This window comes from Phalaenopsis equestris, unplaced genomic scaffold, assembly GCF_001263595.1.
Source record: "Phalaenopsis equestris unplaced genomic scaffold, ASM126359v1 Scaffold228767, whole genome shotgun sequence".
NCBI lineage: Eukaryota > Viridiplantae > Streptophyta > Magnoliopsida > Asparagales > Orchidaceae > Phalaenopsis > Phalaenopsis equestris.
Genome location: NW_018246741.1, coordinates 111,477 through 125,371, shown reverse-complemented (window position 1 = coordinate 125,371; position 13,895 = coordinate 111,477). Strand labels below are relative to the sequence as shown.

Genomic DNA, 13,895 nt, shown 5'->3' with positions numbered 1-13,895 from the left:
AAAAATTTAGGTTTAGGTGTTAGAATTGTAAATACGTAGGAATTGTGTGGTAAGTAAATAAATCTTCCAAAAAAAAAAACAACATACTAACTTTCAAAGAACTTATTTTATTGTTCTCTAAACTTCTAAAAACTCCGCTAGTTGTATTCTATGTATTTGTTTTTTTCTCAGCGTGTTAATTGGTAATTTTTTAATGAGATGTCGATCAAACACTTTTTATCTAATTAAATATTCAGGTAATATTAATTCCTAGGCCAATAAAAAGAAAAATAAAATCTTAAGCCAGCAAAAAACAAGTTACTTTCAACTTTGGCTTCCTCTTTCTCACCCATTACTGATAATCAAATACTAACACTCGGAGTCGTTTCATAATCTTTACTTTCGAATCTCATTGCAGATATGAAAAATCTAACAAAAAGCAGCTATTTTATGCAAGGCCAGGTTAGTGGGTGCGACTTTTCCGCAATTCTTTAGATAAAGATCTTTTTCTCTCCAATAACTTGCAAACTTTGTACATTCATTTTTATCATCATCGTGGGTTTATCTACAGTTGTTTTTCTTTTCTGCTAAACTTCTATATAATTATATTTCAGATTCGCGTTTTCCATATACTGAATCTGCAAGAAATGCTCGAAGTCCCAGATAAAGATGGCTGCGTGGAAGCATTACTCTGCAATAATATTTGTGCAACTCCTAATGGCAGTCATGAATTTGTTAGGAAAGACTGCATTTAATCGTGGCATGAGTACCTTTGTTTTTGTTTTTTATAGACAAGTCGTTGCTACTGTTTTTCTAACGCCACTGGCCATCATCTTTACAAGGTCACTAGCCATTCTTATAGTTGTTGGGCTTTGTGATCTCTTTATAATTTCGTGGATTTAAACAACTAAGATTTATGAATGGTCAGGAAAACAGCACCGCCGACTTCATTTAAAATGCTTGTGAAGATTTTCATGCTTTCCCTTCTGGGGTAAGAGAGGTGCAAGTTCGTAATCTTGTTATTTTATTTTATTTTCTGTTTTTATTATAGCTTAAGGCTTTTATTTTTCTGTAGATTTCCAATAAATTTGAATCTACAAAGCGTAGTTGTCAATTACACATCTGCAACTGTGGCATCTGCAGCTCTGAATCTTATGCCTGTTTTCACCTTTTTACTAACTGTCCTGCTAAGGTAAACATTAAACTTCTAAAGAATTTTTTGGTTCCATCTGAAACAAAGCTCATTTGTGAATATTAAGAAGTTTTCCAAGCTCATTGTCAAACAAAGCTCATTTGTGCTAGCTCAGCATCGTACCCCTTGAACCGAAACATGTTTCTTTTTTTGGTTCCATCTCAAATAAATTTCTATGAATCAGAAAATAAGGTTGGCTGACTAATTATATCGTCCTATATTTGTGTTAGGATAGAGACTTTTCGGCTTAAAAGCATGTCGGGGATCGCCAAGCTCTCAGGATTTGTACTATGCGTAACTGGAGTAATGTTAATAGCACTGTATAAAGGCCCGCAACTTAAAATTTTGAACTTTCATCAGCCATTTCTCCAAAGCAGTGGCAACCACAATTACTCCACTGAAAGTCGGCTATCATGGATTTTAGGTTCTTTTCTTGTGTTCGTGGTGGCCATTTTCTGGGCTTTATGGACAGTTCTGCAGGTTTTTTTTCTTCCTAATCTCTTAATTAAACCTAATCTGCCTTCTAAGAGTCGCATAAAGCTTACATTACTTTATAGGGGATCATAATCAAAGAATATCCTTCCAAGCTTCTCTTAGCTACTCTAATATCTTTATTCAGCGCTTTTCAGTGTTTTCTTGTTGCTTTCATCTTTGAAAGTAATTTTAAGAAATGGAAGCTGCGCTGGGATGAAGGATTACTTGCAGTGGCCTACAATGTAAAGTTCATAAACATTTATAACATCTTCAGTAGGCTCTAATAAATATTTGAATCCTTAGCAATGGTTTTAAAACTGTTTGATTTATGAACTGTAATGAAAATTCTACAGGGTGTCTTTATTGCTGGTCTTGCACTATATTTGCAAAGCTGGTGCAATGATAAGAAGGGCCCATTTTTTGTAGCTGCGTTCTCCCCTTTGGCTCTTGTTTTTACTATCACTATTGCATCAGTAATACTGGGAGAGAGAACAAATCTCGGAAGGTAATCGACATAAAATGAGAGGTTAAGAAGCAATTAGGTGATTTGCAGTTTTTTACTTTTATTTTTTTTGTTTATTCTGTTTTTGTTTTAACATTAAATAATTTTTTTTATTATTATTTTTTTGTTTACTCTTTTTTTGTTTCAACATTAAATAATTTTTTTTCTTTTTTTGTAAAATTTACTACGTTTCTGTTTTTCAACACGTAAACAAAAACACAAAATCATAATTACCACCTCCACCTCTACCTCTACCGATGCCCCCTCCCTCCGCCATCACTCCAACGACTTTACGACTTCGTTGTTATTGCCAAACCCATAGTTGGACCTCCCCAAAGTAATTTTTATTTTCTTATTTTTATTTGGAGAAATTTACATTAATACCACTTAATTCTTATGTATTTACATATCAAGCACCTAAATTTAAAAATTTTCATACATGTTAGCTGTGAACATAGTAAACTTTTTTAATATGATATGAAAATTTTGTGTCGTATAAATATAAAAAAGTTTTTGTTTCAGTTATATAAAAACTAAAGAAATATAGGTGGTAGGTATATAAATGTCTCTTTCAATTTTGTGTTTCTTTTTCTTTGAAGATATCACAACATATGTTCTTCTTTCATTATTTAATGTATCCATAACTTAAATAAAAAATAAAAAACATATTATTAAAATTTATTCAGTGTTAAATACAGATTTGTCTGTAAAACACGCATAAGGAATAGAGTGCAAATAATGATAAATAAGTGTGAGAGAGACAAAAGGACAAGAATGTACAATAATCAATCCCATAATATTCATAAAATTATTCCCCTATATATAAAGGAGAGGGCAAAATGGCAATATTATAATTTTGCCCTTACATTAAATAGGTCCGTATTAGGGCATTTTTGATATTTTACTGTTGACCTCACTTTTGGTGGAGGCCTAGTTTCTTCCTTAGAAGCCTGGGATCTAGCCATAGGACTTTTCCGTCCATAGGACTTTCATGTTGATTATTCCTAGAGGACTAGTGATGGAACCCTCACATTTAGAAATTCAAAACTCTTCTTTACTAATCTTGAAGTTTCACAGATGTTGGTTCTAACCTCTAGCACTTAGTAGGTGGAGCCAATATGGGGGAGCTCAAGAGGAGTCCCCATAGGGCTGTTTGGCCTTAGGGAGGACCCTGGGTTATGTGGTCTTGGTCAGTCTCTCACACACATGCACTTGATACCCCTCACTTGCACTCACAACCTTAACCCTTAACCAGATATGCCTAGTGGATCCCTTACTTTCTTTGAAAACTTTTGTGGATAGCCTCTGAAACGATTAGCCATATAGGCTAGAGTTTGACTAAGACCAGCACATGAAGGATCCTATTGACCTTAATTTTGGTTGAGGTTTAGTTCTTCCTCTTTAGTAACCTATGGTCTAGCCATTGGATGGGGTCAGTATAGAGGATCTCAAGAAGAGTCCCCATATAATTATTTGACCTTAGGGTTGACCCTAGGTGTTGGTCTGGAGCTTGTTCACTCACTATACTCACTATCACCTATATTCACTCACAATCTTAAAATCCAAAAATGTTGACTATGACCCCTTGATCTTTTGGGAGACTCATGCAGATGATCCCCTAGATCCACTAGCCTTAAGCTAGGGTTTAACTAAGACTAGTACATAGAAGACCCAAATGGGGATCTCATTGGTCCATAGCTCATTTATGGTGATTCACACCCCAATTCTACCAAAAACACCCAATTTGACCTTTTACCCCAAAACTTACCCAAATTACCTAAACACCCCCAAATCCCAAACTTGGCCAAAAATCCTAATTTCACCCAAAAATATCCAAGTTCAAAAATCATTTCAAACCATTTTCAAATACCCAAATTACCCAAAAACACCCAAAATTTCTAAAATTACCAAAATACCCCAAAAATTGTTAAAATTACCAAAATACCCCCAAAATTGTCAAAATTACAAATATACCATTGGCACCCCAAACTTTCCCAAAACCTCTAAAATCACTCCAAATATTTCCAAAACCAATTTAAAACCTCCAGTTGAACCCAAGTTGGCCAATTTAACCATTTTGACCAAAACCCCCAAATTGCTTTTAAAGGCCCAATTTCATTGAATTCGCCTTAAATGTCCATTAATTTGGTTCCAATTTGGTTCCAATTTCCCACAATTTCAATTATAAACTCAAATTAGCCTTTCATATGACCAATATAAACCAAATCAAAGCCTAATTGGCCCATGTTTTGAGCTCAATCTAGATCTATATCAAACTCCCAATTTTGGCCCTATGACTTAATCCCACGTAATTGAACTCCATAGCCTACTTAATTTGCCCCAATTTACATCCTAAACCCCTCATAACAATACTACACATCAAATTGAACTTTCAATTGGCCTTGGTGAAGCCTTAATTTCATTTAATTTCAACCCAAATCTAAAAATTCCCAAATTTACCCCAAATTGGTTGTCACCGAAATACACCTAATTGAATGCCTTAATCCTAAAATTGGCACCCAATTTATGTTGAAAACACTTCATGACATTCATATACACTATTTTAAATAATAATTTTGAACCTCACCCAATCTTAGCCCAATCTAGACCCAAGTCTAGTCTAACATGCCCAAATTGACCAAAATCCCAAAATCCTTCTAATTAAGCCTCCAATTGGACTCAAACTCATTTCAATCCTTCACCAAAAATCTTCATAACAATCATCTACACAATGTTGATCAATCAATTGGGCTCAAAGTCATGTCTAGCCTAACCTAAACCAAATTTTTGGCCATTTGGACCCAAAGAGACCCGGACCCATGTACCAAAATTGACTTAGCCATCCTAAAGTCACCAAATTAAGGTCTCCACAGCCACTAAGCACACTCTATGGACTAGAATAAACCCACCTAAACCAGCCAAAGTGAGCTACAGACCAATGGTCCCTTAATTTAAGGGATTTTACCCCATATTTGGCCTAAACTTGAAATATCTCCTTCATCATCACTTACCCTTAGAAGTTAACCATCATTAGCAACTCTCTGACCTCCCTGAGCCAAGAAGTGACCATACTCTAGCCAGCCACCTCCTCAGCTGCCGGCAGCCGCCAGCCCAAGGGAGCCCCAAGTGGATAAAACACAATATTGAACCTCCTTGACTTAGCTCGCCATTGGCCATTAGAGCTTTTCTTCCCTCCACCTCAGCAAGCTTTAGCACCCAACTCCAAGCTCTGAACTCTACCATACAACCATGGCTTTAAATGGAGCTCTCCACAGCCAAAGAGAGGTGTGCTTGGAAACTTTAGGAAACTCTACCAGAATCTCATCAAAGCTTCTTCAAACCATCCCAAGTGCAATCCCCTTGCTCTCAGCCACTAATAGCCACCCCGCAGAGCCAATTTTTTCACTGAAATTTGCCCCAAAATTAGGACAGATCTCTCCACACCTCCACAGTGAACCAAACTTTAATTAACTGTGCACACACCATCCCCACAGTGAAAGAAGCTGATTCCCCCAAAAAGTCCTCTCTGAAATAGCCTCTAACATAGCTCTAGACCACCACCTGAGAACCAACTTGATCAAATTCATACCTAGAACATTTACCAAGGCTTAGGAATTCATCTAGAGGTTTCTTGGGACCAATCAAAGCTACCACAACCATCTGATTGAGGCCTCCCCTCTCAGACAAAGTTATTGAACTCTAACCCTAAATCGAGCTTATTTCGACCCTCCATACGTATTTACTGTATTTCATACCGTATAATCTATATAGATGTGTTCATCTTCAGCAGATGAAGGTTTAGGAACAAACCCCAAGCAATTTTGTTGGATTTAGGCTAAGATGTTAAGGTTTTAGTGTGAACGGCTCACGGGTTAGGTCACTTGGGGACGATAACGGAGAGCCGTCCGATCACGCGTGTATCCAGTGGACGGAGGACATCAAGCCTAATAGATCCATGGTGCATAAAGGACGGTCAGTGTGGCGGTTACATGGCTGGCGACGTCAAATGGAGGAGCGACGCGTGGATCCTTCAGAGCTGCCTGAGATCCAGTCAGTGCCGTGTGGATAAGTAGAAAAATAGGGATTTTTGAATTATTTTAAAAGCCTAAACATCAAAAATCTATATCTTTCTCAAGAAAAATCATAAAAATAAAAAAATACCCTCTTGCTTAGTGAACAGATGAGAATAATGTGGACAAAAAATAAAATTATTTTCTCACATTTCTCACTCTCTGATTTTTAATTAATTAAATACCCTTGGTAGTATTTTAGATCTCCATGGGTTAAAACATTTCACCATTGCTTGAAATTTTGAGAATTTGTTCTACATGATAGAGGCTATATCGTCTGATTTTTCCAAGGTCAAGGGGCATCTCTATGCTTCTAACCCTAATTTTCAAGCTAAAGTGACCATTTTTGCTTATTTTAATTATATAAATCAAAACATCACTTGAAAAATTATGAGAACAATTTTAGTAGGTTTTCTGTGGTCAGAGAAATCTACGAAAAATATTGTGATGCTTTGAATCATTTAGTGAATCTATATACTTAGTTAAATGTGAATACCTTGTATTATTTTGTTTAAATTAAATATATATTAAAAATTAACAAAATCAACTCCACATTGTTCATAATTGTCATATCAATCCACTGTAAAAAATTGAAAATTACTTGGCTTGATTTAAGCACTAATATGTATTTTTTAAGAAATCTTGTATTTTTGTACAAAGATAATTGTAATAAATTAAATACACTTAGAAAAAATTATGAAAAGTATTTTTCTTAGTTCCTTATGATTAGAGGCACTTGGGAAAAATAAAAATTATTTTTGGAAAAATACTTGATTTTTAAGCCATATTTTGGATTTAAATTAATGAAGAAAAATTAACAATTTCAAAAATATAAAAATATTTCAAAATGTGCCTAATTGTCCTCTGATCACTTAGGACTAAATAAAATATTTTTCCTAATTTTTGTAAGTTAAAAATAAATTTTAAAGGCTTAAAAATGAATTTTTCATATTTTCTCACTAAAATAATTATATTACATAAATTAAAAATAAAAAATAAAAAATTTAATTTTTTGAGTTTTCTGAACTAAAAGGAGTCTCATAAAAGTATAAAAATAATTTTTTCAATTAAAATATTATTTTATATTCTATTTAATCATTGAAATTGATTAAAAATTAAATAATAAAAATAGAAATTTGATCTAAAAAATCATGAAATTTTGCCTAAGTGTTCGCTGACCTTAAGAAACCTCTAATAATTTTTTCATAAATAGCAATTTTATTTTGGATTAAATTAATTAACCTTCCAAAATCCTATTTCTTAAATTTAAAAAATTATCTAAATTAAATCAAATTTTAAGAGGTCCACATGTTCTCCTCTAATATTCTAATTACCACATAGATATAACACTTTAAACCATCAAAATCATTTAAGTTATGCTTAAAGAGTTATGAGGTTAAGTTCCATAAAGGCGAAGTGGTAATTTTAAGACTTTGGTGCCTTAATAAAAAATTTAGGATTATAAAAGGGAAAATGGGTAATTTTGATCTTAATAAACATGTTTGGATGATTGAAATATAATAGGGCTACAAGGTAGAAAGCCATTCAACACCCTTCCACAACATCAACTAAGAGCATAATTCTCCTAATCTTCATGACTCGGAAGTCACTTAAGGACCAAATGATTCTTAAGTGATGGGCTTCAGCAGAAAGATGATAATTCACTTTCCTCAAGCCAAAAATTAAGGATATTTAATAAGAATACGCATCACTCAAATCAAAACCTTGATAATCACCATTTTACTAATTATGATTGTTAAAGGCTTGGTAGTGACATAGGTTCGATGTTTTAACTCAAGTTGATTGAATTTAGAAAATGATATGATTGGTGATTAATATTTTTAAGTACTACGAGCCTAACTTTAACTCCGGGCACCATAATATTAAATGACTCAAACATGCCTTAAGGACACCCACTCACATAACTCTTCAATGAAAAATCAATTGATTAATCGAGTACCATATCCTTGGGATAATTAGATTGCTGAGTTTCACTGAGCAATGGGGTAGTCACACTTCAACTTTAGATGATTATTGGAACATTATGATAAGATTAAAATAAACTAGGATATTTTAAAAGATAATCAAAATGTTCTAGGGTCACACCTTAAACATTTTGAAATCGATTGGATATTCTGAAGGACAAATTGAACTTGTCATATTTTGTTATAAAATTATCCACTAGGATCTTCTGAGATTCAATTAAATCATAACTGGGCGTTTGGTAGCTAAACCTTCATCTACTCTTGCAATTTAAACTTCGTGCAATATTATCTACATATCTTATAAGTACTGACCTTTTAGGTGGTGGAACGAGAAGACTCGCCAGGTACGCTTTTACAATTTACAGCATCGTTTTCTCTTTTACTTTTTGCACAATACTTTTATGCTTATAAAACTTGCATGTTAAATAACGATGTCACTCTGCATGAAAACCTAAAACTGCTAGGATAGGCACAAAACCAAAAAAAAATTAAAATCAATTAAGATAAAATTCACCTCCAAAACATTCAAAATATAAAATAACTCAAAATTTAATCACAAACATTACAAAAATCACAATTGCAACTAAATTAAGATGTCTCTATCGGATGATCAGGAATCCCTCAAGGGAGGTAACTTATCAGAGGAGGTAACTTACGGTTGCTAATGAGATTTCGCACTATATAAATGAAAGTATGGAACTCATTAAGTTGAGTTTAGTAAATTCATTTGGACTAAATTAATCCAATAGAAAATAGTGGTGCTGGAACGAGGGAACCGTAGGATCCTACCCGGTGTTGCTCTAATCAACATTAACATCTAGGAACCGTAGGATCCTACCCGGTGTTGCTCTAATCATCATTAACATCTCCCATAATATTTAAAGAAGTATAACCATAGGAACATCTGATTTGACATCATAACATGACACATTAGAAAACTTAAACACATCATGATGAGAAACTTGGAGCTAGCATGGTGGGTTGCACAACCATCTTCAACAACAAAACACAACTACATAAAGAAAAACACACCTACTTCAGCAAACCCGTTTTCCTTCCTTATAATTAAACAATCAAGCCATAGGATTTGAAGGTTGTCTGCCTAGTGCAACATATATCCTCAACTCATCTTTAGGCCTTTGTACATCCATGCTATACATCATAAGCCCTAACTCATCTCAGGATTCGAAGGTTGTCGTCCGTCATGACCTAAATCTTCACATCTTGCAGGCTATTTGTGTGATCATTTCACACAAATGTAAGCCCTACACACAAATGTAAGCCCACAAATGTAAGCCCTAATAAATAAAATTTGCAAGATGAAACACCTAAATATTTCTCCTCAAAACTGAAACCAATATTAAGATAGCTTGAGAAGTTACGGAGGTTCTCCTACGGATCTCTACGGATCTGTGATATCCCCTAGTTCTTCCTCCTTTGGACTCTACAACAAAATGCTCCAAATTTGAGCCATTCTCCTTTCATAGCTCGTTGTCTGTTCTCATTAAATTCATTAAATGTCCTATCCTTTTGACCACTTTGAAGATAACATTTCCTGATTTTTATCAAGAGTTTTCTTAGGTGACTTCGGTCATTTAAGATGTAATTAACTATAGAGGTTTTCCCTTATAAGAAGCTTGTCCAACCCCAGTTTAATATAAAAACTATTTAATTCTTCATATTAAATAGGGGAATTTGTCAGCAAATAGAATTTTTTAGTAGACCAAATGGATGTCATATATTTCTTAGTTTATTTGATCGAGTCTCATCCTCAAGTCTTGTGTTTATCCTTCAGGATAGATAAAAGGTTTGAGGTATAGTGTGCTTTCATTTAAACTATGAAAGTCAGTTCGATTTCATATTTTCTTAAACTATATACATATGTAATTTAAATGCCTTTCAGAAGTGGGCGACAGGATTTCAATTCCGGTGGCTGACATCTTCTACCGAGCAACTTCTTAACCAAAAATAGTTCTGATAGATCCAAAGTGGGGTTTGCTTTGGTCTCATGCCTTATGAAGGGTAATTTCATGATTGACATCCTATTGAACCCCAATTTTACCTAAATACCCATTTTTTAGCCTTTTGCCCTTAAACTTTCCCATAATTGCCAAATTACCCTTGAAACCCAAAAATTCTCAAAATTACCCAAATCCTCAAAGTCTCTACAAAAATTATTTCAAACCATTTTAAATCACTCAAATTGAAAAAAATGCCTCAAATTTTTTAAAATCCCCAAAATACCTTCAAAATTGCTTAAATTACCAAAATGCCGTTCTTACCCCAAGATTTCTAAAAATTCACAAGATTTCCAAGATCACTCCAAATGTCCCAAAAATCAGTTTGAACCACTCCATGAGTCCAATTTGACCAATTTTGACCAAAACCCAAATGATTCCCTTTATACCAAATTGACATCAACCTCACCCAATTTCAATTCAAAACTCGAATTCATCATGTATATGCTTAATTGAAACAAAATTAAAGCTCAATTAAACCCAATTTCTAACTTGAATTCCAAGCCCAACCAAAATGCCCAATTTAACCACATTTCTAATTTCTCAAAATTGAACCCCCGAACCTATCCAATTTCCCCCAATTTTGAATTTCTAATTCCTTGTAACATTCGTTTAGACAAAATTGAATTTTCAATTAGCCATAGTCGGGCCTTAAATTTCTCCCAAATCGAACTTAGGCCAAAATCCCCAAATTTTCACTTAAGTCCACATCTCTCAAAGTTGAACCTCATAACTCCAAAATTTCTACCCAATTGATATCTAAAACTCTTCATTACGAACCCTTGGACCAATTTAAACCATTGATTGAGCCTAGCCTAAATCTTAGCCCAATCTAAACCCAAATGCCCCAAAATTGGTCATGAGCCAAATTCCACAAAATTGAACTTCGAAATCTACCCAATTTATTTTCAAAACTTTTCAAGACAATTATCTAAGCCAATTTGATCAATTAATTGAGCCAAACTCAAAGTCTAGCTAAACCCAAACTCAAATCCAAGCTCATGACTATCGGTCGCCAAGTTAGAAATTATTGGTTGCCGGAATGGATATCTCGATGCTTGGTTTTAAAAGATGTTTAATTATATATATATATATATATGTATATATAGTTTTAGGATATATATAATTCGAAGATAGTGGCGGCAGGAACTGCTCTGCTAGGGTTTCTGGGAGGAGGATGGAACTTGGTGGTTGCTCTCTGAGGAAGACCCTTTTGGGGCAGTGTGGGAGAGGTCTTCTAAGCCTTTTCTACCTCTTGAAGAGACTTTTCAGCCTTCCCGGGCTAGGGGTCTTAAAATCAATAGGTTATTGTTTCATTGGAAGTTTTCAATCTTCTGAAGTTGCTGGTCTGAAGTGAGCTTTTAGGGGGTAACCCAAGTAGCTTGGAGCTTTTTTGGGAACCTTGTGAGTTGTTTTGTACTAACCTGGGCTCAAGGTTCCCCTACTCCTGGCTCTGGTTTTTCCTCTGATGCAGTGTGAGTTTTAAAATGGCATCCATATTGACTTGGAAACGACTTGGAAGACTTGGAAACTAATGCACAGTGGACCAGAGCCACTTATGCTGGAGTGGTTGGAAAAAATGTGGATACACTGCAGGATATAGAAAAACTTGTGTTACCACAAGAGTTCCTGACACAGCTGCAGGAAAAGGTACTTCACCTTACATTCACCCTATTGGACTTAAGGAAGAGTAACCTTCAGTGTTTTTCTCAAACCAAGAATTAAACATTCTCAACAACAAAGTTCAATTTACTCTGATTGGAAATTTTAGCTTGGGAAAATTCAGCTTGGGACACCCTAAAATGGAGCTAGTGAGTGGTTTTTTTGACTCACTGTAGTTTATAGGCTCATGGAAGCTAGGATTACTTGATGGAAGACACCTCCTAATACAACTTACCACAGAAGAAGATTATGCTAGAGTCTTTGCCAAACAGACAATTAGAATTGCTGGAGCGGATATGAAAATACTCAAATGGACACCTAATTTTGACCCTTCTAAGGAACCACCAGTGGTACCAATCTGGTTCAAATTACCTGGCCTTCCATTTCATCTGTTCAATCTAAATTCCCTTTTTAACATAAGAAGTGCAATTGGCACTCCTCTCAAAGTGGATTCACCCACATACAACAAAGGAAGACCAGCAAGTGCAAGAATACTAATAGAAAGGAATATCGAAAGGAAAGGAATATCACATTGCCTGAGCTAAAAAGAGTGTGGATTGGTGATGAAGCAAAAGGATTTTGGCAGGAAGTATTCATGGAACAAAAACCTTATTATTGTCAACATTGCAAAATATTTGGACATTCCAAGGAAAAATGCTACAGACAACATCCTCACACTAAAAGACTACCAGATAATCCAATTCCAAAAGTTACTAAGGAGGAAGATATCATTATGAGTCAGGATGGTGAAATAAAGTAAGCAAGAAGGACCAAAAACCAAACTAAAATCATAGAAAATCCTGCTGAGGGACAATGGGGTGATCAAAGGGAGCATGAAGGAGGAACTTAACCTGTAGGATCTCTCACACAGCAAAGCCCAACAGAAATTGATGAAGGAATACAGATCAATGACAGAATTATAAATGCTGAATTGGAAGAGGTCACTAAAGTCATCAATCACCCAAAAAAAGAAATAGAAAACTTGGGACAAGTCCCACAAAATAAAGGTAATGAGGAGAGGTCCACAAGAAGTAAAATGAAGTGCACCACACCTTCAGAGAAAATGATACAAGAGATACAACACTTAATGGAAAGTGAATGGAAAATACAGCAGAAAAAAATAAGAAGGAGATCAGAGAAGAAATTAAAACAAATGATGTGAAACAGCAGAAGGACCAAAGAAAAAATAATTCTCAAACAACTAGGGAAAGGACAAGATCTAGGTCCCAACCCTCATTCCATTTACCCCAACAACATGATTAATATGCTATGTTGGAATATAATGTGGATTGCAGATCTCTCTTCCTTAAAAAGATTAAAGTTTTTAAATAAGAAATACAAGTGCTGGTGTTTGGTTATTCTTGAACCTTTGGTTCACCAAAATATTCAAAAATATGCCAAAGCCTTCCAAGGGTTCTCCTTTACCACAAATCTGAACAACAGGATCTGGATTTGGAGTAGATATGAAATGAACTGCAAGGTTTTGCTCAATCACTCACAATTTATACACTACTCTTTCAACATGGCAGACCAGTTTGGTTTTGCCACTTTTGTTTTTATTGGATCCTCTAAAACTGTCAGACAAAAACTGTGGAAAGAGGTTCACCAAATCAGAAATTTTACTAATACTGCCTGGATTGTTGGAGGAGATTTCAACTGCATTGCTTCACCTGCTAAAAAAAAGGGGGGGGGGAAGAAATCCATCCCTTAAAAATATGACTGAGTTCAATGACAACATAAATAATGCTGGGCTGTTTGATTTGGGCTTTAATGGATCTGAGTTCACATGGAGAAGGGGAAAATTTTGGGAAAGATTAGACAGGATAGTGGCTAATGACAGCTGGATTCAGAATTACTTGCAAACAAATGTCACTCATCTCAGTTTGGCAGGGTCTGATCATAGACCTATGTTGATTTCCATCTCTGCCAATGAACGCAACAGTAGACCTCCCTTTAGATACCTTAATGTTTGGTCAAGCCACCAAGATTTCATTCAGATTGTGAAGGAGAATT

The 13,895-nt window shown here is 34.9% G+C and overlaps 1 protein-coding gene across 4 annotated transcripts in view; it reads left to right on the top strand.

Annotated features, from left to right (window-relative positions):
* The first annotated feature begins 393 nt into the window (after window positions 1–393).
* LOC110037993 (WAT1-related protein At5g64700-like) overlaps window positions 394–13,895 on the top strand; it is a 46,478-nt gene continuing 32,976 nt past the window's right edge. Inside the window, exons 1-7 of one of the 4 annotated variants that reach the window (XM_020742747.1) lie at window positions 394–441; window positions 594–821; window positions 908–970; window positions 1,055–1,171; window positions 1,402–1,651; window positions 1,729–1,887; window positions 1,999–2,150. In XM_020742747.1, coding sequence (XP_020598406.1) covers window positions 649–821; window positions 908–970; window positions 1,055–1,171; window positions 1,402–1,651; window positions 1,729–1,887; window positions 1,999–2,150 — 914 coding nt within the window. In that variant the 5' untranslated portion in view covers window positions 394–441; window positions 594–648. Of the gene's footprint in view, window positions 442–555; window positions 822–907; window positions 971–1,054; window positions 1,172–1,401; window positions 1,652–1,728; window positions 1,888–1,998; window positions 2,191–13,895 lie in introns of those variants that run through there. The other 3 variants (XM_020742745.1, XM_020742748.1, XM_020742749.1) reach the window with 3 other exon arrangements.